Here is a 22,481-nt window from a genome sequence, read left to right on the forward strand (position 1 = left end):
TTAGGAAAGCGTAATTCTACAACTATAAGATGATGTATGCATATAAACGCATAAACAGGCAATAATTTGTTACCATTTTTTTGCATTACCATTAGCTCTAAATTTTATTATTTTTTTTTTATTCCCTATATTTTATCACCTCCGTAAAGGGTAAAAAAAAAAGCGTAAAAATTAAAAAAAAATTAATTTATATCAATAATAATATATAAAGCTTTAACAGTAGAAATTAAATAATAATAAAATAATAGCTCAATTTAATTGATGATATTCTCCATAAAATGTTCAGCCCGAATTTAATGCTTCAAACAAAAAATGCGGAAATAATGAATAATCGTATAAAAAAAAAAAAAATAGGAAGCTAAACAATAGGATGCAAAACAAAAGAAAACACATGTTCAAACACGCCCTTATTTAAGCCTACTTTACGAGTTCTATTTGCATATTCGTGAGAAAAGCTTTGGCTGATTATTTCCATTATTCATATTTTAAAAAAAATTTATGAATATACTCTTCTCAAAAGTAGGTTAAACAGATTTAGCAGGAGGGAGAATATGTACATAAATATATATATATATGTATAATTATATACATATAGCTTAAAAATACGGTGAACCGGGTACATATCCATTCCCTGTTGCTTTATTTTTTTTAATTTTACGAGTAGTGAAAAATTATATTTCTCTAGTTGGGATGGCCCCATATGTAGGAAATGCTTTTTGTTACTATGTTGTATGATGCATGTATGTATACAACAGATATATTACATAACTGAAGGTGTCAAAACTTTCAAAATGTCTACCATATTTTTGGTGAAAATATTGATAAGTTAATCTTGTATGAGGATGTTCATTCGAAATTTTTTTTTCTAATGCGTTGATTAAAATGTGCTAATATAATAAAACAAATTATTTCTACAAGTTGGCAAAAATTATTTGCGTAAGCCGCTAAAGTGTATCGTCATTAAGTTAATGATTATTATGGGAAGTACAGGCATATGCATATGTTTATACATGTATATATGTACGTCTCCTTAAGACGCTCTTCTTTACTTCCTTACTCCCTCATTCCTTTCCCCCCTCTGCTAGTCCAAACATATTTCTAAAGTGGCTTGCACTCATTATATATATATATATATATAGATATATATATATTTTTTTTTTTTTTTTTTACCCCTTGCGGGAAAAACACACTGCTTATTATTTGCATATAACTTTTTTTTTTTTTTTCCTTTCATTATTTAATTATTGTGTTGTGCGAGGAAAGAAAGTTGAAGTTAATAAAGAAAAACGGAAGGGTCTTTTAACACAGGAATAAAAAATTAAAAGTGAAGAAAACAAAGAAGTAAAAACTGAGCGAGTAAAAAAAGTAAAGACCGAGCGAGCAGCAAATATAAACACTAAAAGTGAGCTATTAAATAAAGTAAAAAATAACAAAAAGGGGGAAACAATAGAAGAAGACAAGGACATAAATAATGTAAATAAAGAATTCGCACTATTCGCTTCGGCATCAAACTAAAGGGGCATATAATGCCTAAGAAAACTACATAAAATGTGCATAAAAAATGTGCCAAAAAATAGGCGTAAAATATGAGCGCCAAAAATGTGAAAAAATTATGAAAAAAAAAATTACGGGGCTGTGAATGCAAATACTATTACTTACTCATGTGCTAGCACAGAGGATGCACTAATTACCAAAAAAAGTCGTTATCGAACACACGTATATACACCTATGTACATAAATATGTGTTCTTAACTGCAATAGTGAAGCGCAGTTGTGCGTAATATATACGAATGCCAACAAAAAAAAAAAAAAAGAAAAGAAAAGAAAAGAAAAAGAAGAAGAGGAAGAGGAATAAGAAGAGTAATAGTCAAAGGAAGAAGAAACATCATTGTTCTGTTCTATTTGATTTATTCAGGTCGTTTTTTTACTTTCTTTCTCTAATACTTTAGCTTCATCATTTCGCAGAACTCGTAAAAGTCGATCTAAAAAGGAAGAAAAAAAAAAGCGGAAAAACAGAGGAATAGAGGAATAGAGGAATATTTATATATAAATCATGTTAAGTGAACAAATTAGACATGAAATTGTTTTTTTTTTTTTTTTTTTTAATCTTTAGTTTACCTTCCCGTCATGATTTTTGTCAACTTCGCCTATCATTTTCTTAACTTGGTTAATGTCTCTTTCAGTTATATTCCCCTTTTTATTTCCATTATATAGTATCTGAAAAAAAAAAAAAAAAAGTATCTTATAAATGTGCGTACATGGGATGTTCATACGTCTAAGCGGGCAAACATACATACATATATGTGTATACATTCACGTATGCAACACAATATGAACACAAGTGCGCAGTGAAGTGTTCACATGTGCCAATTCCGCGGTAGTAATTTCTCCATCATTATCTACATCAAACACACGAAAGGCGCAGTACATTAGTTTCTAAAAAGGAAAGAAAATAAAGAAGCTCCTATGAGTGACCATAAGAGTACGGCTATATATACGTAAACGTATACATTGACGTGCATATGTGCACATAGACGTATTTTCTTGTGCCTTTTTGCATACTTCTGTTTTACACAGAAATAAAGAAGTTAGAGGCAAAAACGCAGAAAATATGAGGTAAAAAAGCGGCAAATATATGGTAAAAACGCACCTTTGTTAACTTTTTTCTATCTAGCGCCGCTGCCAAAAATTCTGTGTAGTCTATTCTGCCACTTCCATCGCTGTCTATTTGATCGATAAGCCTATCAAAATTTTGGGGTAGTTTTAAACCACTACTTTCCAAACCTTTTTTCAATTGTTGTTTTGTGATATTTCCTTTTCCTTCTTCATCTAAATGAAGAAAAGCTGATTTGAGTTGTTGTAAATCATAATCATTGCTTTGTTGAGCTATAATTGTCATAGCCAGTTTTTGAAATTTTAATAACAGTGCATAGTTTTTAAAATTTTCCAGTACATGTATGTCCATTTTAACATCCAAATTAAATGCCCCTTTTTTCTTTTTGAACCATGGATGTTTCAGAGCCTCACTTGCACTTATTCTTTTCCTTGGGTCCATGGTAAGACAACACTTAATCAGATCTTTTGCCTCTTGTGTTACGTTGTCCCATTCCTTCCCCTTGAAATTATATTCCCCCTTTTTCACCTGCACAAACAAAAAAAAAAAAAAAAAAAAAAAAAAAATGCACTAATGCGGTAAGGCAGAGATGAGAACAGGAAATAACAGAAAAATACGCTATACCGCGAGGGTGCATGCTAAGTGTAAAATTAGGACAAGTTGTAGGGGCAGATGAACTTATATAAACTAGAAGAGGGGAATAATGAAAACTTTGCATAGAAAAGGTTGAACAGTGCATTATGTCTCCCCACTTTTGATCTTTCCTTTTTTATTACCATAATTAATATCTCATGGTCACTTTCGCCATAAAAGGGGGGATAGCCGCACAGAAGTATGTAAAATAACACACCGGTTGACCATATATCACATTTATAATCGTAGGAGCCTGCTAACACTTGAGGAGCAACATAATAAGGAGTACCAGCTTTTGTTTTCATTTCCAAATTTATGTCGCTAAAGTAAGATGCCAAACCAAAATCAATGATTTTTATTAACGATTCAGGTGATTTATCATAAAATAAAAAGTTTTCAGGTTTAATATCTCTATGACAAATATTTCGAATATGTAAATAATTTAATACAGAATATATTTGTTTCATTATAAAAGAAGAATATATTTCTGAAAAGGAACCTTTTTTTACAATTTTATCAAATAATTCACCACCTGTACATAATTCCATAACTAAATATATTTGTTCTTCATCTTCAAATGTCTCTAATAATTTTATTACATTTGGATGATCTAAATTTTTCATTATATCAATTTCTTGTCTAAATCGTGGTATATTTTTTAATTTTTTCTTTGATACTACTTTAACAGCCCTTGAAATTTTTAACATTTTATCTGTTGCTTTATATACACATCCATATGTACCTTTTCCTATTGGTTCTTCTGATAAATTATAAAAATCATCTAAATTTCCTGAAAAACTTAAAATAAATCCTCTTCTTGAAAATTTGAAATCCTCACCTTTCATCGATTTGATTAGAGTATCTTTATACCTTGCACTTTTATTAAATTGTTTTTCGCCCAATTTTGATTCTTTTAACTTTAAGTCTATTAGTTCTTCTTTAGTACTTGTTCCTTTGCTGTCTTCATACAGAACGTTATTATTTTTTATGCATTTATTGGAGCTTTTTTTTTTCTTTATTTTTTCCTTGTATATCTTCGACTTATTTCTAGTTCCGTTATCACGGATGTGCTTATTTCGTTTTGTGTATGACTCGTTCATCTTATTATCTATCATTTTGTTTTTATCAATTTGTTCTTATCAATTTGTTCTTATCAATTTGATCTTATCAATTTGTTCTTATCAATTTATTTTTTTATTTATTTAAGCAGAGAACAGTGTTTTTTTATTGAAGCATATTATTTTTTTTTATTTTATTTTTTTTATCATAGAAATGTTGTTCTCGTACACATCTTTATATAGAATTGTGCGATACTTATGCGAGGCTTATACGCGGCCGCTCAAAGAAAAAGAAAAAAAAATTTAAAATATAAACAAAAAAAATTAAAATATAAACAAAAAAAATTAAAATATAAACAAAAGAAATTAAAATATAAACAAAAGAAATTAAAATATAAACAAAAGAAATTAAAATATAAACAAAAGAAATTAAAGACTACTCTGCATCCCCTCCCTAACATTCTCCCATTTGAAAAAATTGTTACTATATAATGCTGATATTTCACGAAAAAAAGGACTCTTCAAAATATGGTTTTGTAAATGTATACATATATATAAACGCATAAACGAAAAGACGCATATTTGTGCATATACATGGGAGCATATACATATATATATAATGTATATGCGCGTGAATTATGCTCACATGAAAATCACTAAGAAAAAAAATATCATATTTTTAAAAAGAAAAGCAAAGGTGAATCCATATGGCGGAAAAAAAGTAAGTCTTCAAATGAAAAAAGCTACTACTACTGCTATTACTGCGTAAGTAATATTTAAAAAATTGGAGAATTGGATCTTTTCAAAGACATTTGGGAAAAAAAATAAAAAAGGAGAAAAGTAAAGAATTAACAAGAAATTGAAATGAAATTAAAGTATACGAAATTGAAGTACACGAAATTGAAGTATACGAAATTGAAGAATACGAAATTGAAGTACACGAAATTGAAGTATACGAAATTGAAGAATACGAAATTGAAGTATACGAAATTGAAGTGTACGAGATTAAAATAAGCGAAATTAAAGTATACAAAATTAAAATAAATGATATTAAAATAAATGATATCAAAATAAATGAAATTAAAATAAATGATATTAAAATAAATGATATTAAAATAAATGATATTAAAATAAATGATATTAAAATAAATGGTATTAAAATAATTGAAATTATGTGCTTGGGGGCACGGGAGTAAAAAATAAAAAAAAAATTTACAGGTTGCCTATATATAACTGAAACTACAAGAAAATTCTGTGATATTTGAACTTGTCTTAAATACTTTTATAGTACAAATAGAATTAATCCTCATAGCTAAAACAACTTGTTCAAAAAGTGTAAATACTTTTTCATAAGAATATGAGTTTCCTTATGTAAAAAAATTGTACAAAAGGATAGATCAGTAGGATGTACGCTGTTTTCTAAAAATATAGCTCGAAAAAAAAAAAAATATTTAGCTACAAAAAATACTAGCCAATTTTTGGTGCATAAAGAAAAAAAAAAAAACAGATAAAGAAAGAAAAGATAAAGAAAGAAAAGATAGAAAGGGATAAGATAAATTAAGAAAAGATAAGAGGAAATATGAAAAGACAAGAAAAATGTTAAAACATAAAAACGACAGATAAGAAAAAAGTCATGATATTATAAAAAAAAAGACAAGAAGAATGTTAAGAAAAATGTTATGAAAAATGTTATGAAAAATGTTATGAAAAATGTTATGAAAAATGTTATGAAAAATGTTATGAAAAATGTTATGAAAAATGTTATGAAAAATGTTATGAAAAATTATGATATGCTCAGAATTGTCCGCGAATATTATGTTGACTTGTTAAGGTAGTATTACGCATTAAAAGGTTAGCACATTTAGGCTTATTGTTTCCCAGAAATGAACACTATAGTTAATATTCGCATATCATTTTTCTGAGTATCACCCAAAAAACTACATTTGAAAGTATTCTTTGTAGTTACATTAATAGAGAAAACACTTCATTCTTATTTATCATTAATACTGGCTTGGATTATGCATAATGTTTCTATATGTCTTAAGGAAATTAATGTTTACCAAAAATAAGGATACGTAATTTTTTTTTTTTTTATTAGCTTATATTTTATTTTAAAAATTATTACTATTCATATTGTATAAATAATTTTTTCTTCAAAATATGTACCAGATTGAAGCAGCTTAAATGGCAAGGAAATTTTTTTTTTTTTTTTTTTAAAACAGCATAATATATATGTGCAAACGTACTCGTATCATTTATGCTTATTTTGTCGAAACATATCACATTTATAGGATTATTCTGTGTTTTATTTTAATTCTCCTTATTTTCAAAACATGTTTATTGATTAGATATCATTAAGTGAAATGTTTTATGTTGAGTAGCATTTAGTTCTTCAAAAAGCTGCCCTTAAATTGTTCAGAAAGAATAAAGTATAATAAAATACAGTAAATTTGAATAATATAAAACAAAAATGAGTAGAATGAAACAAAAATGAGTAGAATGAAACAAAAATGAGTAGAATGAAACAAAAATGAGTAGAATGAAACAAAAATGAGTAGAATGAAACAAAAATGAGTAGAATGAAACAAAAATGAGTAAAATGAAACAAAAATGAGTAAAATGAAACAAATATAAGTAAAATGAAACAAATATAAGTAAAATGAAACAAAAATGAGTAAAATGAAACAAAAATGAGTAAAATAAATCAACGTGGGATGAAATAAAACAAAATGGAGCAGAAACAACATAACACAAAGTAATGGCTAATATTAAATGAAAAAAAATTTTCAGTTGATATACATTAATATATTTCTTTTTTCTTCATTTTTTTTTTGTTATACTTGTTTGTCTCAACGCGGATTGCTTCTTCATATATTTCCGAGTAAGCTCTGCATCAAACATTTTAAAATTTCTCCCAGTTCTCCTTACTTATTAAACCGTATGAAAAAATCCATAATAACAACTAATCATTTATTTTAATAATATGAACCGTAATGTCGATGTTAATATTATTCATAAACCTATATATTATTGGGTAGGTCCCAAAATCTACCAATTTTATTTTTTTATTTTTTATTTTATCGTACAACTCATCGTTTTCTCTTATTAATCCTCTGCCTAAAAGCTGATGAAAAAAAAGATGATTGAAAAAAAAAAAAAAAAAAAAAAAAAACGTGAATGCATAACGGAACTAAAAATTAAAATATACACAAAACGAACGATACACATGTACATACAAAGATATGTATATATGTACATATACATAAGTATATGTGTGCACATACGCAAACTCGTACACTTATAAGTCTACATTTTTTCGCCCATTTCTGTTTTATGGTGCAAATATGCACAAATTACATAATCTAGTATATCCTCTTGGGTAACAACAATTTTTACGTCTTTGTTAAATTCAAAAGGAATGTTTAATCCATTCAATCTCCTTTTATACTCCCATAGAAAACTTGTTTTTATTTCGTCTATATATCTAAGTGTGTTTTCATTCTTTTCCTTTTCGACTAGTTCGTCGATGGTACTCCGATATCCAAGCTTTTGCGGTATAATGTAGTTGAAGGCGTGGGACAGTTTTACCTTCTTTATTTGCCCTATTTATATGGAAAAAAATAAATAAAAATGTGCATAGATAAACATATGTACAGATTTACCTATATACATATATATATGTATATGTGCACATATGCATGTGTGTATGTACCCCCACTTAGGAAACGTAACGTTAACATTAGGCTATGCAAGAACTTTTTTCTCTTTGTTTTCATTAATTAACCTTTTTTCCCTATTTCATTGTCACTGCTCACAGTAATGTGAACCATTTTAGGTATTTTTTTCTTTTTTTTTTTTACTGCATATAACACAGAATTTGATTTTACTATATCATGTGTTATATATCCTTCAGGCGATAATGGTAAGCATAATAAATAGAAAAGAATAAAAAGAAAAAAAGCGCAATGCATTTTTCTCTTTTTATCTTTTCAGAACGATAGTTCTTTTCATTGCATTTTCCGCTGTAGGTGACTTCTTTATCTTTTGTTAGTTTTAACACATTCTTCATTTTTTATTTTTATTTCTCAAAATAAATACGTATGACCACAACAATGTGCCAAGTAATAAAAATGAAAATTTGCTAAGAAATAAAAATGTCAAACTACATAAAAATAAAATAAACAAAGAAATTAAAAATCAGAAGCTCGAACAGGTAAAGATAATGAACATGAAAATAGAAAAGAAAAAAAAAGGTAGCAGGAGCGAAGTGCTATTTTAATGGGTTCATTTCGCGTGTTCACTTAGCTTGTTCACTTTGCGTGTTCACGTATCTTGTTCAATTAAATTGTTCTATTAATGTAAAAAAAAAAAAAAAAAAAAAAAAGGATTGCTACTATTACCAAAAAGGAAAGCAGGTTACTGTTTTTTTTTTTTTTTTTTTTTTTTCTTTTTACATTTCAACTATACTGCTTTTATGAATGTTTAGGAATTAGCTTAATACATACGCTTTTCAAAGTTGCACATATTGTACGTATTGCGAGTATTATGCATAATGGAATATATATTTTTTGTAAATGGCTTAGTCTGTTCACTCTGTTTGTGCTTCCACATTTTATAGGCACTTTAATCCAAATTGTTCGTAAAAAATTAGTCTATAAATATAATTTTAGTAAAAAAAAAAAAAAAAAAAAAAAAAAATGTATCCTAATATTTTAGGGGTTAAAATACATAAAGATTTTATGAAATATGTTAGGACAAGTTTAATGAAACAGAGGGTCATGTGAAATTAAATTTAAGTGAAGGAAAATATTTTCTAATTCTTTACTCAAATAATCAATGTGGAAAAAGGTGAAAATATTCCAGGTTAAATTAAAATAAATGAGTAGAGTAGAATCGTTGTCTGACCAGCAGTTGAACTGGTATGTTGGCAGTTATGCTTACACAAGTGAGTAAATACTGCACACACGCATGAATACGTACGTGAATACCCCTATACTTACGTATGCATTTACTCACGCCCATCTCCACATGCATACGTATTCACATTTGTGAGTGATCGTTTGCTTGTGCTCCACTCAGGTAGGAAGAAAAGTGCACACACTAGTAGCTAGGACAAAGGACAACAAGTTAAAAAAAATAAGAACATATATTAATAATTATGAGGAAAATGTGAGCGAGATCAAAAGGAAAAAAGAGTATCTGAATTTGTTAAGAAATATATATCACACAATTCCGTCAAGACTTAATGAAAAGGATGTATGGGATGAGTTTGTAAATAAATTGAAAGCAGAAAACTGCTACTTCAAATTAAAGCAAATTGTTCAGAAGGGCACTATGCACTGTCAGTCATTATATTGCAGGCAAATAATATTCCTTTATTACATAGGTAATTGGGAACACCGCGCCCTCGTGCGGGTTAACGTAAATTTGATTATATCTTGAAATCTGTCTCCCTATGTACGTATATATATATATATATATGTATATATTTTTTTTTTTTTTTTTTTTTTTTTCCCCAATTCTCTTTCTCCCCCTTAACAGGCTTTGATGACGAAATGTCCTTCCTGCTGAATAAGATGAATTACAAGTTGAGCAGATGTGAAGAAAATAATTTCATTGAATGTGATAAGTACATAAATGAAGATATAAATGATGTTATAAAAATGTTATATGTATTATATTATTTCCAAAGGAAAGACAAAAATTATAAAGACATGATGTTGTTATTTGATAAATACATATATCATAGCAAGAATAATTTTATTAACAATTTGAAATATTTGTTTTATTTTCATTTATTTTATTTTAACATGAATTATTCTCTAGTTAAGATTGAAAGGAGCATATATTTTCATCGACATTTGTTGGTAACTGAACAACTGATGCTTTTAATTCGATATGTAAATATTTACTTAAAATATTTATATTTGCAAAATGCTATTAAGCATAGGAATGACTTGTCTTATGAGAGTGAAGCACATAAGGACGAAAATAAATTAACGCATACGAGTAATTTATTCTGGAAGGACTTTGTGCATACTGAGTCTGAGGATGTTCTGTTGAGAGGAAGCAATATTGGAAGTAGTGGAATACGTAGTGGAGTACGTAGTGAAATAAGTAGTGGAGTACGTAGTGAAATAGGTAGTGAAATAAGTAGTGGAGTATGTAGTGGAATACGTAGTGGAGTACGTAGTGAAATACGTAGTGGAGTACGTAGTGGAGTACGTAGTGGAAGAAATAGCGAACGCAGTGGGGGGAGTAGAGCACAAAGAGAGATAGGCACTTTTATAAATAACCTGTTCAGGATAAATAAAAATGAAAAGAAATACTTCATTTTTAACAGTTTCGATGATATTGAAATAAGAGATCAGATACAGAAGAAGGGAAGGTATCTTGACTACCTAAATGGGATAAATAAAGCAGGGAATCGTATATCCAGTAGGGGAGGGAACATAGATGCGCCACCTCAACTGTTGGGAGATAGCTATCGTTCTGGAAAGGACTTATTGGAAGAGGAAAGGAATAAAATGGATGTAAGCGAAAATTTGGTCGTTTGTTCGTTAAGCTATGATGGTAATATTCCGCATAAAGTAAACTTTCTTTCCGATGTTCCGGATGTAGATAAGAAGGGAGAAGATGGTAGTACCCATCATACAGCTAGTAACAAAACAGGGATCCATAAAAATGATCTTCAATTAAATGAGATAAATGATGGTGTAAATAATGACGTATATAATGTGAGGGAGGAGGAGGTATGCAGAAAAAATAGGACAGCGTGGAGAAGGGAAGAAATAACAGTGAGTGAAAGGGAACTAAAATTGTATAAGAGCATATACAATTTATGTGTTAAGGAAGTTTTTAAAAATATTTTATTAAACAAAGAAAGAATAAGTGTGGACATTATATGGAATAATTTTATAAGCAATTTGTTTAAAGATGAATATATTTATTTGTTAATGAACGAAATGAAAAATGGACTTAATATTTTAAATGAAGAGAAATTTTTAATCTACTTAAAACAAGTAAGATTATTAAAATTGCATGAAAATTCTTTATTCATTATGATAGCAAATGCATTTTTTAAAAATTATTATATAGAGAAAAAGTACATAACAAATTTACCATTAGCTGATAAGATGACATACTATACCGACATATTTTGTTATAACTGTTTATTACAGAAATATGTTCTTTATATATACAAATTTAATTTTAACAAATTTAATATAAAAATTTTAAAAAAAATTCTATGCAAATTATTTTATGTTTTAAAAGAAAATAGATCATTAATAAATGGTTATGATAAATTTATAAAATCGATAATTATGAAAATTATTATGAATGGTTCATTAAGTGACAATGTAGTGGTGCTTTACATCTTGAGGCAGTATAATTTTTACAAAATATGCATGAACAGACAAGCACAAAGTGAAAGGGAAACGTTATCCGCACGACACCACTACGACGAACCAGTGGACACAAATGATTCCATTAATTCGGAGCAACGTAAAGAAGATTACGGAATTGTTTACAGTGAGATAAAAAACAAAGTAGTGAGATTCCTGTCATCAAATGGTGATAATTGTTTAGTAGGAAAAGAAGCTGCAGTTGAAGGAGGAGGAGCTGGAATTAGCAAACAAAACGAACAACGCTTCTTTAAACACGTTGACAGTCATGTGAACATGTTTCATCTAAGCAGCCCCCTCCTAGGGCACCTAACAAAGGACTACTTAAAAATATATGAATACATGTGTTATAGAACAATAATAGAAAAAAGGAAAATACACAAAATTACATATGACAAATATTTCGATATAAACATTATCCTAATGATAAACAAACAGGTGGTAAAATTATTCTGCATATTCATAAATAAATTTTTTGATTCAGTGGTGAAGGGTGATAAAGACATGCATATTTACGAGTGTATAAATGATTTTTTCATTGACAATCCTGTGTATTACAGTTCAAGTGAGAAGAAGCATATGTACCGAGGAGATAACTCATTCAAAGGAAATCAACCAATCGATGATAATATGAAGAATGTCGACGCGGATCATACCCATGTGAAAGATGTTAGTATGAGAGGCGTCAACACGGATGAAACTGAACCAATGGAAAGAAACCACATGACTGAAAAAAATAAGAACAACTTTCATTTCAACTTTTTTGGGTTAAAAAGGTATATGCCTTTGTCAACCATAAGTAGCTATATAAAGGATAACAAATTTGAATATAATACAGTCCAAAATTTTGTGGACTTATTACTAATGATAATTATTGATAATTTTATATATTTTGAAATTAATAATTTTTTTTTCTTACGTTTTTTTTTTCTTCTATTCGAAAAGGACTTCTTATTACCGATGAATATATATCATTACTTTTTCTTTTTTTACATTCTTAAAAATATGAATTATAGTCAAATAAGTCAACGAGAAAGAAGGGAATACACATTTTCAGAAGAGTATTTTAATAAAAATAAAAAAAAAGTTGTAAATTTGTGTAGTTGGAAAATTAAATCAATCATAAGGGGGTACATATGCGAGAATATGAATGACTGTGCAATTTCCATGACTGACTGCACATTTGATGAAAGCGATGCTGTAAAAGAACTGGACAGATATGAAGAGAGTAATAGGCGTGATCATCCTGATCAACCTCACCAACCTGACCATCCTGACCATGTTTATAATATACGGGGGGGAAAAAACGTATTTGACTTGGACTGCTTAATAAATTTAATTGTGTGCCATTTGAGCAATGAGGATATAGCTGACATATTCCAAAGCTGCTTTTTATTTTCATTAAATTTGTATTTAAAAAGTAAAGGAAATAATGTTGTTATTAAATATTGGAAGGATATGATAATAAAAAGTGCACACTGTGACAACAGTTTGAATGTTATAAATTGCAATAATTTTCAAAAAATTAGATCTTTATTTCGCTTTAATGAAAAAAGGAAAGAAAGACATAATAATACAGATAGCATTATAAGAAAGTACGAATTTTTTTATGTCAATATTATTGATGAAAAGTTGGTGCATAACGATAATTTTGATGATGAAAGAGATTACGAATGTTACATCCATTTTTTAGCAGAAAGAGAAAGATATGAAGCAGAAGATATTTTAAATGTGTGTAAAATGGGTGAGAAGTTTGATAATAGGGGAAATATTGAAATAATAATTAATAATATTAAATCGACTTTAAATAGATATTCAAATTTTGAATTTTTTGTGAGCTATCTCTTTCTGTTAATACTATATGATAAAAAAAATTATATAAATGACATTTGTATAATTTTTAGTGAAATAAATAAATACATATTATTAATGAATAAAAATATCAACTCCTTTTGGCATATTTTGTTAGCTCAACTTATTTATTTGATGAAGATAAAAAAATTTTTTTCTTTCGATCTTCTCTTCTGGAAATATAAAAATGTAGCAGATTTTTACAACGATTTAATTAATACTGTTAAAAAAAATGGATACAGACAGATGACTAACACTACCACTGTTAAGGAAAATAATACTTTCAAATATAGCATTTTACATTTTTTAAAAAAAAAAGAAACATCTTTTTTGACAGACGTTCATTTGAAAGATAGTCCATTCATATTCGACATTTACGTACCTTCTGCAAACCTTCTTTTTATAAATCAAAATAAGTATCTCTTTTGTGATATATTTGTGCAGCAATTGCAGGAAAATATATTTGACCACATGAACTCACATATTTTCGAAATGCACGAAAAAAATTACAATTCGTTCACTCAGATTGTAATGGGAAAGGTTTAGCTATTTTCCCTTCTTTCGCCTTTTTAAAATTGTACACATTTTTTTTTTTTTTTTTTTTTTTTTTGCAATAAGGACATAGGGGAGGAATGCATTTTATTTTTGACAATATATACTCCTAATTGCTTACATTTTTTAAACCTAATTTTTAAGGTTTGCTTTTTGCGCAGATAGATTTTTTTTTTTTTATGTTACAGTTTTTCACGTGTGAATCTGTGAGTACTTGATATTAAGAAGGTACGAATACCGCACAGATGAGTATACATACACACATATACACGTATATGCGTGAGTATATATATAGGGAGAGAGTGAAATATTGGCAAAGGTACTAACAAGTAGAAGGAAATTTTTCACAAATAAATGCATTTATGCCAAAATTTTGATTAGACAACGGATAAATAAAAGCACGTAAACAATGTGCGAATTGTTGACATTTTTGTAATGAAAATTAAAAATTTTGCTAAAGACAGAAGTAGGAACCAAAAAAAAAAAAAAATTAATTAACAAACAAAAATGTATAACATGAATGTATATAAATATGTACAATGGGCATATTTATCGAAGGATAAACTTAAAAAGAAACTTCAGTATATCATCCATTTGGTGAATTTAAAAAAAAAAAAAAAAAAATTTATTTTTCCCAGGCAAAAAAATATATGAACATATCAGCTTATGTACACTAGTAAAAAGTACTCAGTCATTATGAACGGTTTAGTATATAAAGTTATATGGGTTAAATAGGGTGACAAATAATATGGAAAAAACAAAAAAAAGGAAGCAGCAAGGATATATCAAAATATACACAGATAAAAAAACGAGTTAGGCCGCTAAATATATATATACATATGTATGTTAGTGCTTCACAAATCTCGGACTTTATTTTAGCTGTAGCATTTTTTGCTGCCATACTAATAGGGATTTTTCATACAAATCAATATATTCGTCATAATTCATGTTTGTCAGATCTATCGGGAAAATGTGTAAAGCTGGGTTATATATATTAAATAAATTATACTGCGATTCTTCTTGTATAGTTCGAATGGGGTTGTAATTTGTATTTGAATTATTATTTGAAGGGCTCAATGTTCCTATCTGCTTTTTTTCATCCGTACATGGACTTCCTACTGAATTGTTTTCATTAACATCTTGTGCTGTTTGTATGTTTTTTTTAGGTTGCGTATCTCTGTGTATATAAGAAAAAAGAATTTAAAAAAAATATATATATGGAATATCATATTGTTGAAATGGTTAGTCATCTTATGACCGATGAAACAAATATACGAAAAAGCGCAAGAACAATTCTCGGAAAACAGTAATACGTGTGTATAAATATGTACATATACATGTACATACATACACACATGCATATACACACATATACATTAACATAACTATTCAGTTAATTACGCTATATTGTTTATTTTGACAAACTTCGCTTCAAATATCTCACACAGTTTAATTCCTGCTATTTGTTCGATTTCCTAGAAAAAAAAAAGGTACACACATAATAGCTTATTTTTGTAATTACATAATTTTACCTTGCATGCGCATAATTAATTTACACTTTTGCATTGCCTGTTCATATTTTTTTACGTTATAAAATTACCTGACCATCTCTACCAACTTTTATTGGTTTGTTTTCATTCAAGCTGTTTTTCAAGTGGGACACTTCCTGGAAAGCTACGTCAACTCTGCATTTGCAAGGGTGAATAGCATATATGTATTTACATTGATATTTTCGCGTATACACAAGTTCATGTTATTCCTGTTATTGTTATTCTTATTCTTACTGTTAATATTTTATTTACTTATTTATTTACTTATTTATTTTTATTTTATTACACTCTAATCCACTGGATGTCGAAGTTTCTCCCCCGAAATATTTTGTCGTCATAATAAAAATAAACATGATTGTTTTTTGACATACCAGGCCTACATTAAGGGGTGTGGGAAGTGAACATGAACGCATATATGTATATATATTTTTACATATATATAAATGTGCGGTATATACATATGTGCATACACATCAGACCCGTTACGTAATGAATATGCCTGAGCAGGAACATTATTACTGGCACTACTTTGACCAACATAAATATATTATAATGTAAGAATAAAATTATAAACAATTATGATATTGAGTTAAAAGGAAGAAACATAAAAAAATTACTTTGATTGCATAATGGCATAACCGCAAAATTTAGAACTTCCATTAACGGAGAATATTAAAACGACGTAGTCATTTTCCTGACATGGAAAGGTAAAATTTTTTTTTTATGAATTTAAGAAAATATTAATTTAATGCATTAATAAAGAAGTATGTCATTAATGTGTGGACATCAAATATCTTTTTCGGGTGTAGAGAAAATGTATGTATGTATGTATGTATTTATGTATGTATGTATGTATTCGTATGTATGTATTCGTATGTATGTACATATAATATATACATATATACGCATTTAATAATTTCCATATTTTCAATATTGAAAATTATTATTTTTTGATGTTACATATGGTTTACCACAAAAGCAGTGACGAATTTATTTTCGTTTTTTGGAGTTGTTGCCCATATATTAAAATTTAAAGAAATTGAAATGTTTTTGTCTGAAGAGCTCTTAATGAGAAAAAACTTAGTTTTTGCACGTGAGTCTAACATTACGTGAAAATAAAGGAGTGGCATTTCAAATGTATAACGTTTTATTTACACGCATATATATATATAAATATAAATATATATATATATATATATATATATATATATATATATATATATATATATATATATATATATACACTCAGTTTAAAATATAGCTATACACTTCATTTTTGTGCACATAAATGCGTAATACTAATACATATGTGCATATATACATCATGTTTAGTCTTCTTGTTTTTTACATAAATTTTTGACATCCTGGAATGGAGGCACTAAGGCAGAGCAACTATTATTCATTGTAAAATAAAAAAAGGAAAAATGGAAAAACGAGAGAGCAGAAAAAAGAAATGAAGAAAAGAAGAAAAGAAGAAAAGAAGAGAAGAAAAAATGAAAAAATATCTTTCTGGAAAAAAGCATTTACATTAAACTTTTTTTCGATTTACATGAAAAATTAGAAGCTCCAATTTTATATTTTAACTTTTTCCATACATGAAAATAAAGTAAAAAAAAAATTAAAAAAATAAAATATGATAAAATGAGATAAAATAAGATAAAAATGAATGGCACTTCCTTCCTTCTCAACAAACCATACATTTCGTAAAATTTATTAATAATATAATGATAATATAATAATAATGTAATTATATAATTATAATCTTTTTAAAAGGAAAACAATTCATTTTTCATATTTTCTGCACCTCGGTCAGCATCCGTGCGTATTATAAATTCTTACAAAGTATAAAAAAAAAAAAAAAAAAAAAGGGATTAAAAAAGAATGAAAGAACAAAAAACGAACATGTAGGCTTTGTAATCTGTTTAATAATATTTATTTTTTGGGAATTCTCATTTTGGAAGGTTTGACATACTTATTATAAAAATTAACAAACACATAAATGTAAGATGAAAAATCAACATAAATGTAATTTTATATAACTGAATATATGTTACAGTTAACGAAAAACTTTATAGATTTTTTGCATGTGTAGCATAGTATGCAAATGAAAAAAGTAGTTAAGATATATGAATGAGCAAATATAAAAATGTAAAATAAGGAAAACATCTTTTTCACCGTTTTGTATTTTAGTGTTACTAAGTTTGACAATTATACTATGACAGTTTTACGACGACAATTTTACCACGCCCGTTTTACCAATTTTGACGCTAATTTGTTTTCTTCTATCCTTAAAAGAGAAATAATGAAACGATATAAACTTTGTTTGCCCCCCTCGTTGTGATCCAAAAAATAGTTGTCTACTTGCTGCAGTATAATATTTTGTAAATTCAGCTTTGAGTAAAGTGCATATATAGGGAAAAAAAAAAAAAATTGGAAAAAAAAAGGAAAAAAAGGTAGAGAAAAAAAAAAAAAAAAAAATCAGCATAATAAAGAATTACATATACCAAAGTAGTCTAACAAAATAGACACATGCATAAATATCATGAAGCGGCAGACGATATGTTACATTTAAAGTGGTTTACTCGTCAGATTTAACGTAATGACAATGAAAGCATATAGCGTAAAAAATAATGTAGAAACTATGGGGGAAAATACACACATCTTGCGCACAAAATGTAATTTAGTTAATATGAAGGGAGGGAGGAACATACAAATGAGTTCTTCGAAAAACTTAAGAAGCATAACGAATACAAATAAACGTTACAAAAATGAAGAAGAAATAAATAACAGATACATAAATATAGGAAATAGAAGTGTAAAAATTACTTTTAGTAGTGATAAAAAAAAGAGGAAAGAACAACGAAAAAAAAGAAAAATGCGTATATTGGCTAGTCAAAAAAAAAAAAAAGGGAAAGAACTCAAGAATAGAAAAAAACTGATTGATAACTTATACAAGATTTTGGATACTGAAAAAGAAAAAGGGAATATTTATTTTTTACCGAAGAGGTTAAAAAAAAAAAAAAAATTGAAATTAAAAAGAATGATAATTTTAGAAAAAGAAGTCAAAAATACCATTTATCATGATTTAATGCAAAGATGTAAAAATAAAGAAAATTTAACAAGTAGTGAAAAAGACGCGTATTTTTATTTACTTAAAAATAAAACAAAATGGAAGTTAAAAAACCATTGTGTCCTTTTTTATCTCAAAAAGGGTAAGCAAATTTGTTCCCTTGAGGAAAGGCATAAAATAAAAAAAAGGTATTTCTTAACCAATTACTTTTATAAAAATGAAGAAAAAGATGATAATGTAATAATAAGCAGTAATGGGAACATTGCCAAAGAAGTGAGTAGTATAAAAAAAATCATCCTCCTTTGGAATAAGAAATACGTAAAGTACGCAAAAAAGAATACAAAGAAGGTACATAATGAGAGGAAAAATACGTCATCTACATGTTATTACAAAAAAAAAAATGTACAAAATGTGGAGTATAAATGTAGTGAAGCAACTACCCACGGACAGCAGAATAAAATTGTGAGGTATAATTACATAAAGGATGAGAAGGGGAATGGTAAGAATCAGATAAGCAACTGTGTGGTGCAGGAGATTAACTTTAACACGGAAGAAGTTATAAATACAGAGATGGAAAATTCCCTGAATAGCAAGATAATTACTGAATATAGGAATAAAGAACAAATGAAAAAAGATATACTAAAAAATGAGAAAATTTTAAATTATATAGTTGTAAGCAAAATAGAAAAAAAAATATATATGAACGAATATGTTGATCATGAGATAACGGACGAATTGAATAATTTGGTTAAAGACTTTTTACAAAAAATTTCCAAGTCCCATGAAAAGCTGTTATTATTAAAAAAGAAAAGATATTACTTAGGTTTAAAAGAAAGCTATAAGCATATATGTATAAACGAACCAAAGTTAGTTTTAGTTGCTCCAAATATTGAACCAATGCTAAATAACACATTTAATGATATAATTCTTAAAATAATTTGTAAATGCAAAGAAAAAAATATTCCTTTGGTGTTTGCCTTAAGCAAGAACTTGCTAGGTAAATGCATAAACAAATCGAGACAGTCAATCATTTGTATAGTTAATAACGACTCGTATATAAAGGAATGTAATAGCATTATAAACTTGGCAAGTTCCCTTAAAATATACAAATAATCTGTGTGCACTATGTACTATTTTTTCTTTTTTTATTACTTTAAAATACGTTTGAACATTTTAAAATTTTAGCTAGCTGTTCATGTTCTCCGATACATTACTACCATTCTATTTTATCCTCTTTTATGTCTTTTTGATATGAGTGAAAAGAATTTTCATTTCGTATTTTTGAGTAACCACATGTATACAATTTTAGGAAATTTTTAATACATTCATTCTATTCTTATTGAGTTAGTTTTTTTATGCCCCCCCAATCTTGGCCTAATTTATTTTTTTTTTTTTTTTTTTTTTGTTCATGTGTGTGTACGTGTATGTGTATGTGTGTGTATGTGTATGTGTGTGTATGTGTATGTGTGTGTGTTTGTATTTGTATTTGTGTATGTGCAAAAAATATTTTAAGGTCCTGGAAATTATGTACAGTACATGTAAACCTGAGCATACGTATGCATATAACACACGTACACATATATATTTAAAATATGCACATGCAATGTAGACACATACATAATAGACTTATACACATTTTCACGTACTAATATTTGCACTCACATTTTTTCAACAAACTGAATTTTCTGTTGTTTACCATTCAGTGAAATGGTATTTGCTTCTTTTCCAACAAAATTGCATTTAAGTATTTTCGAACTCTATATAAGCTTCCATCAATTATGAAATAATTTTTTTATTTCTTAAAATTTTAATTGTTAATCTTAAAATGGTGTACTATATAGTACATATATATATATATATATATGTATATGTATGTATATATGTTTTCCCTCCTTAAGAGTTGAGGTATTTCAACACGCCCATTTTATAAAGTTGCTACAGTTTTATGAACACATAAACACATGTTTACATATACATGCAATTTACAATGTTAATTTTTCGTTAAATAAATAAATAATAAAAAAAAAAAAGAAAAAAGAAAAAATGTGCATTATAAAGTTATACGTATAAAAAAAAAAGAAAAAAATTAACATTATAAAGTATGTATAAAAAAAAAAAAAAAGGAAAAACTACGCATTATAAAGATATATAGATAAAAAAAAAAGGGAAATATACTTGATTTAAATATTTTGTACTTTTAACCAAATAAAGAAAATCCTAAATCGTCCTCTTCCTCTTCTTCTTCCTCTTTTTTTTCTTCTTTCTTTTCTTCTTTCTTCGCTTCACCTGCTTCAGCTGCAGCTGGTCCACCGGCAGCAGCGCCTCCTCCACCTCCAATATTTTGCAGTTTCTTTAATCCATCAGTAATTAATTCATGATACACTTTTCCCTTTAAAGATGATATAAAATTCTTTAATACTTCATCTTCTACACCTGCATTGACAGCACCTAGTACACTCTTAACCTCCTTTTCTCCTGGGTTTTCATTACCTCCTAACACACACATCAGGTAAGCTGCTACATATTTCATGGCCATTTTGCCTCCTACAAAAAAAAAAAAAAAAAAAAAAAAAAAAATTTGCATAAATCCATATTTGAAGAATAGAAACTGTTGTAACATGTACGAATGTAATATGAACATAATATTACACATAAGTTTATATATGCACGCGTTCATTTATTAACCTTTTAAAAGTTTTAAAAAAAGAGCATTATGAAAAAAGGTTAAATATCACACACGTACATTACGCAGTAACTGCAGGGGATGCACAGCCGGCACTTTATCATTATGTACTTATGTATGTATATGTTCGTAGGTACGCATATATAAGTGTATATGTATGTACACATATAAGCGCGCTCAGGCACTATAAAATTATATTAATTTTGTAACACGAGCGACATACTATACACTTAAACAAATATAACATGTCGTACTGTAAAAAAAGTGTACTACATAAGGAAGGCCCATATACATACATACATACATATATGCGAACATAAAGAAGGCTCGTATTCTTCTTACCTTTTAATAGCTAAATGTATTGAGATGAGAAAAAACAAAATGGATAAGTAAAAATTTTATTTTTCTTATTTGTGTATTATTTCAAAAATTAAAGAGAGGATTTTTCTTAAGCCTTGTAAATCAGCGAAAAAAATATTTATAAAAAGTAAAAAAAATTATTTTGTACTATTTTTATTTTCCTATTAAAAAATTAATAAATAACAGCTGCTACTTGTTTAAAATTAAAAAAAAAAATAAATAAAATAAATAAATATAAATATATAATGACGTAAAAATGGGTAGAACATTTTATCTGCAATGATGAGAAAAAATATGTACGATTACGTAAGTGTAAGCAAATGTATGTGATATGCCGTTTATTTTTTGCTTTATTTAAATACTGAATAATTTTTATATTTATTTTTTTTTTTTCGCCTGTTATATGCGATTATGCATACGAGTTTAAAATTATGCAGTTTATAAAGTTTACGAAGATTAAGAAGTTTTACGAAGCGCTTAATACTGTAGGGGTTAAGAGACTATAACATGTAGAAATATTATTAAGGCAGTTCTTTCGAGATCATATATTGGTACATACATATATATATGTATATATATTTGTATATGTACATTTGCATATACATATGTATGTATAAACCTCGAAGCATAGCTTAAATAATATTATGCGCTATTTTTTTTTTTTCGGTGTTCAAAGTGCAGTGAATGGTTAATAAAGTACAGGT

At 27.5% G+C, this 22,481-nt stretch overlaps 6 protein-coding genes across 6 annotated transcripts; 2 read left to right on the plus strand and 4 right to left on the minus strand.

Moving 5' to 3' along the window:
- Nucleotides 1-1,937: 1,937 nt before the first annotated feature.
- On the minus strand, nucleotides 1,938-4,362 carry CDPK3 (calcium-dependent protein kinase 3, putative; the record flags this gene model as incomplete). Its single annotated transcript, XM_029004636.1, has 5 exons — nucleotides 1,938-1,982; nucleotides 2,119-2,217; nucleotides 2,362-2,436; nucleotides 2,651-3,142; nucleotides 3,391-4,362. 5 exons carry the CDS (start codon nucleotides 4,360-4,362, stop codon nucleotides 1,938-1,940), a joined length of 1,683 nt encoding a protein of 560 aa, XP_028861305.1.
- A 2,905-nt stretch (nucleotides 4,363-7,267) lies between these two features.
- On the minus strand, nucleotides 7,268-8,276 carry PmUG01_08046200 (50S ribosomal protein L9, apicoplast, putative; the record flags this gene model as incomplete). Its single annotated transcript, XM_029004637.1, has 3 exons — nucleotides 7,268-7,422; nucleotides 7,656-7,907; nucleotides 8,090-8,276. 3 exons carry the CDS (start codon nucleotides 8,274-8,276, stop codon nucleotides 7,268-7,270), a joined length of 594 nt encoding a protein of 197 aa, XP_028861306.1.
- Nucleotides 8,277-9,226: 950 nt separating this feature from the next.
- On the plus strand, nucleotides 9,227-14,108 carry PmUG01_08046300 (conserved Plasmodium protein, unknown function; the record flags this gene model as incomplete). The annotated part of the gene is made up of 3 exons (XM_029004638.1): nucleotides 9,227-9,250; nucleotides 9,385-9,691; nucleotides 9,847-14,108. The coding sequence occupies 3 exons, from the start codon at nucleotides 9,227-9,229 to the stop codon at nucleotides 14,106-14,108; spliced, it is 4,593 nt and encodes a 1,530-aa protein (XP_028861307.1).
- An 876-nt stretch (nucleotides 14,109-14,984) lies between these two features.
- On the minus strand, nucleotides 14,985-17,067 carry PmUG01_08046400 (YTH domain-containing protein, putative; the record flags this gene model as incomplete). Its single annotated transcript, XM_029004639.1, has 7 exons — nucleotides 14,985-15,291; nucleotides 15,516-15,589; nucleotides 15,715-15,799; nucleotides 15,951-16,040; nucleotides 16,282-16,358; nucleotides 16,636-16,763; nucleotides 17,013-17,067. The coding sequence occupies 7 exons, from the start codon at nucleotides 17,065-17,067 to the stop codon at nucleotides 14,985-14,987; spliced, it is 816 nt and encodes a 271-aa protein (XP_028861308.1).
- A 1,202-nt stretch (nucleotides 17,068-18,269) lies between these two features.
- SBP2 (SECIS-binding protein 2, putative) lies at nucleotides 18,270-19,847 on the plus strand (the record flags this gene model as incomplete). Its single annotated transcript, XM_029004640.1, has 1 exon — nucleotides 18,270-19,847. The coding sequence occupies one exon, from the start codon at nucleotides 18,270-18,272 to the stop codon at nucleotides 19,845-19,847; it is 1,578 nt and encodes a 525-aa protein (XP_028861309.1).
- Nucleotides 19,848-20,931: 1,084 nt separating this feature from the next.
- PmUG01_08046600 (60S acidic ribosomal protein P2, putative) lies at nucleotides 20,932-21,270 on the minus strand (the record flags this gene model as incomplete). Its single annotated transcript, XM_029004641.1, has 1 exon — nucleotides 20,932-21,270. One exon carries the CDS (start codon nucleotides 21,268-21,270, stop codon nucleotides 20,932-20,934), a length of 339 nt encoding a protein of 112 aa, XP_028861310.1.
- Between the last annotated feature and the right edge of the window lie 1,211 nt (nucleotides 21,271-22,481).

Source organism: Plasmodium malariae (assembly GCF_900090045.1).
Source record: "Plasmodium malariae genome assembly, chromosome: 8".
NCBI classification, from domain to species: domain Eukaryota; phylum Apicomplexa; class Aconoidasida; order Haemosporida; family Plasmodiidae; genus Plasmodium; species Plasmodium malariae.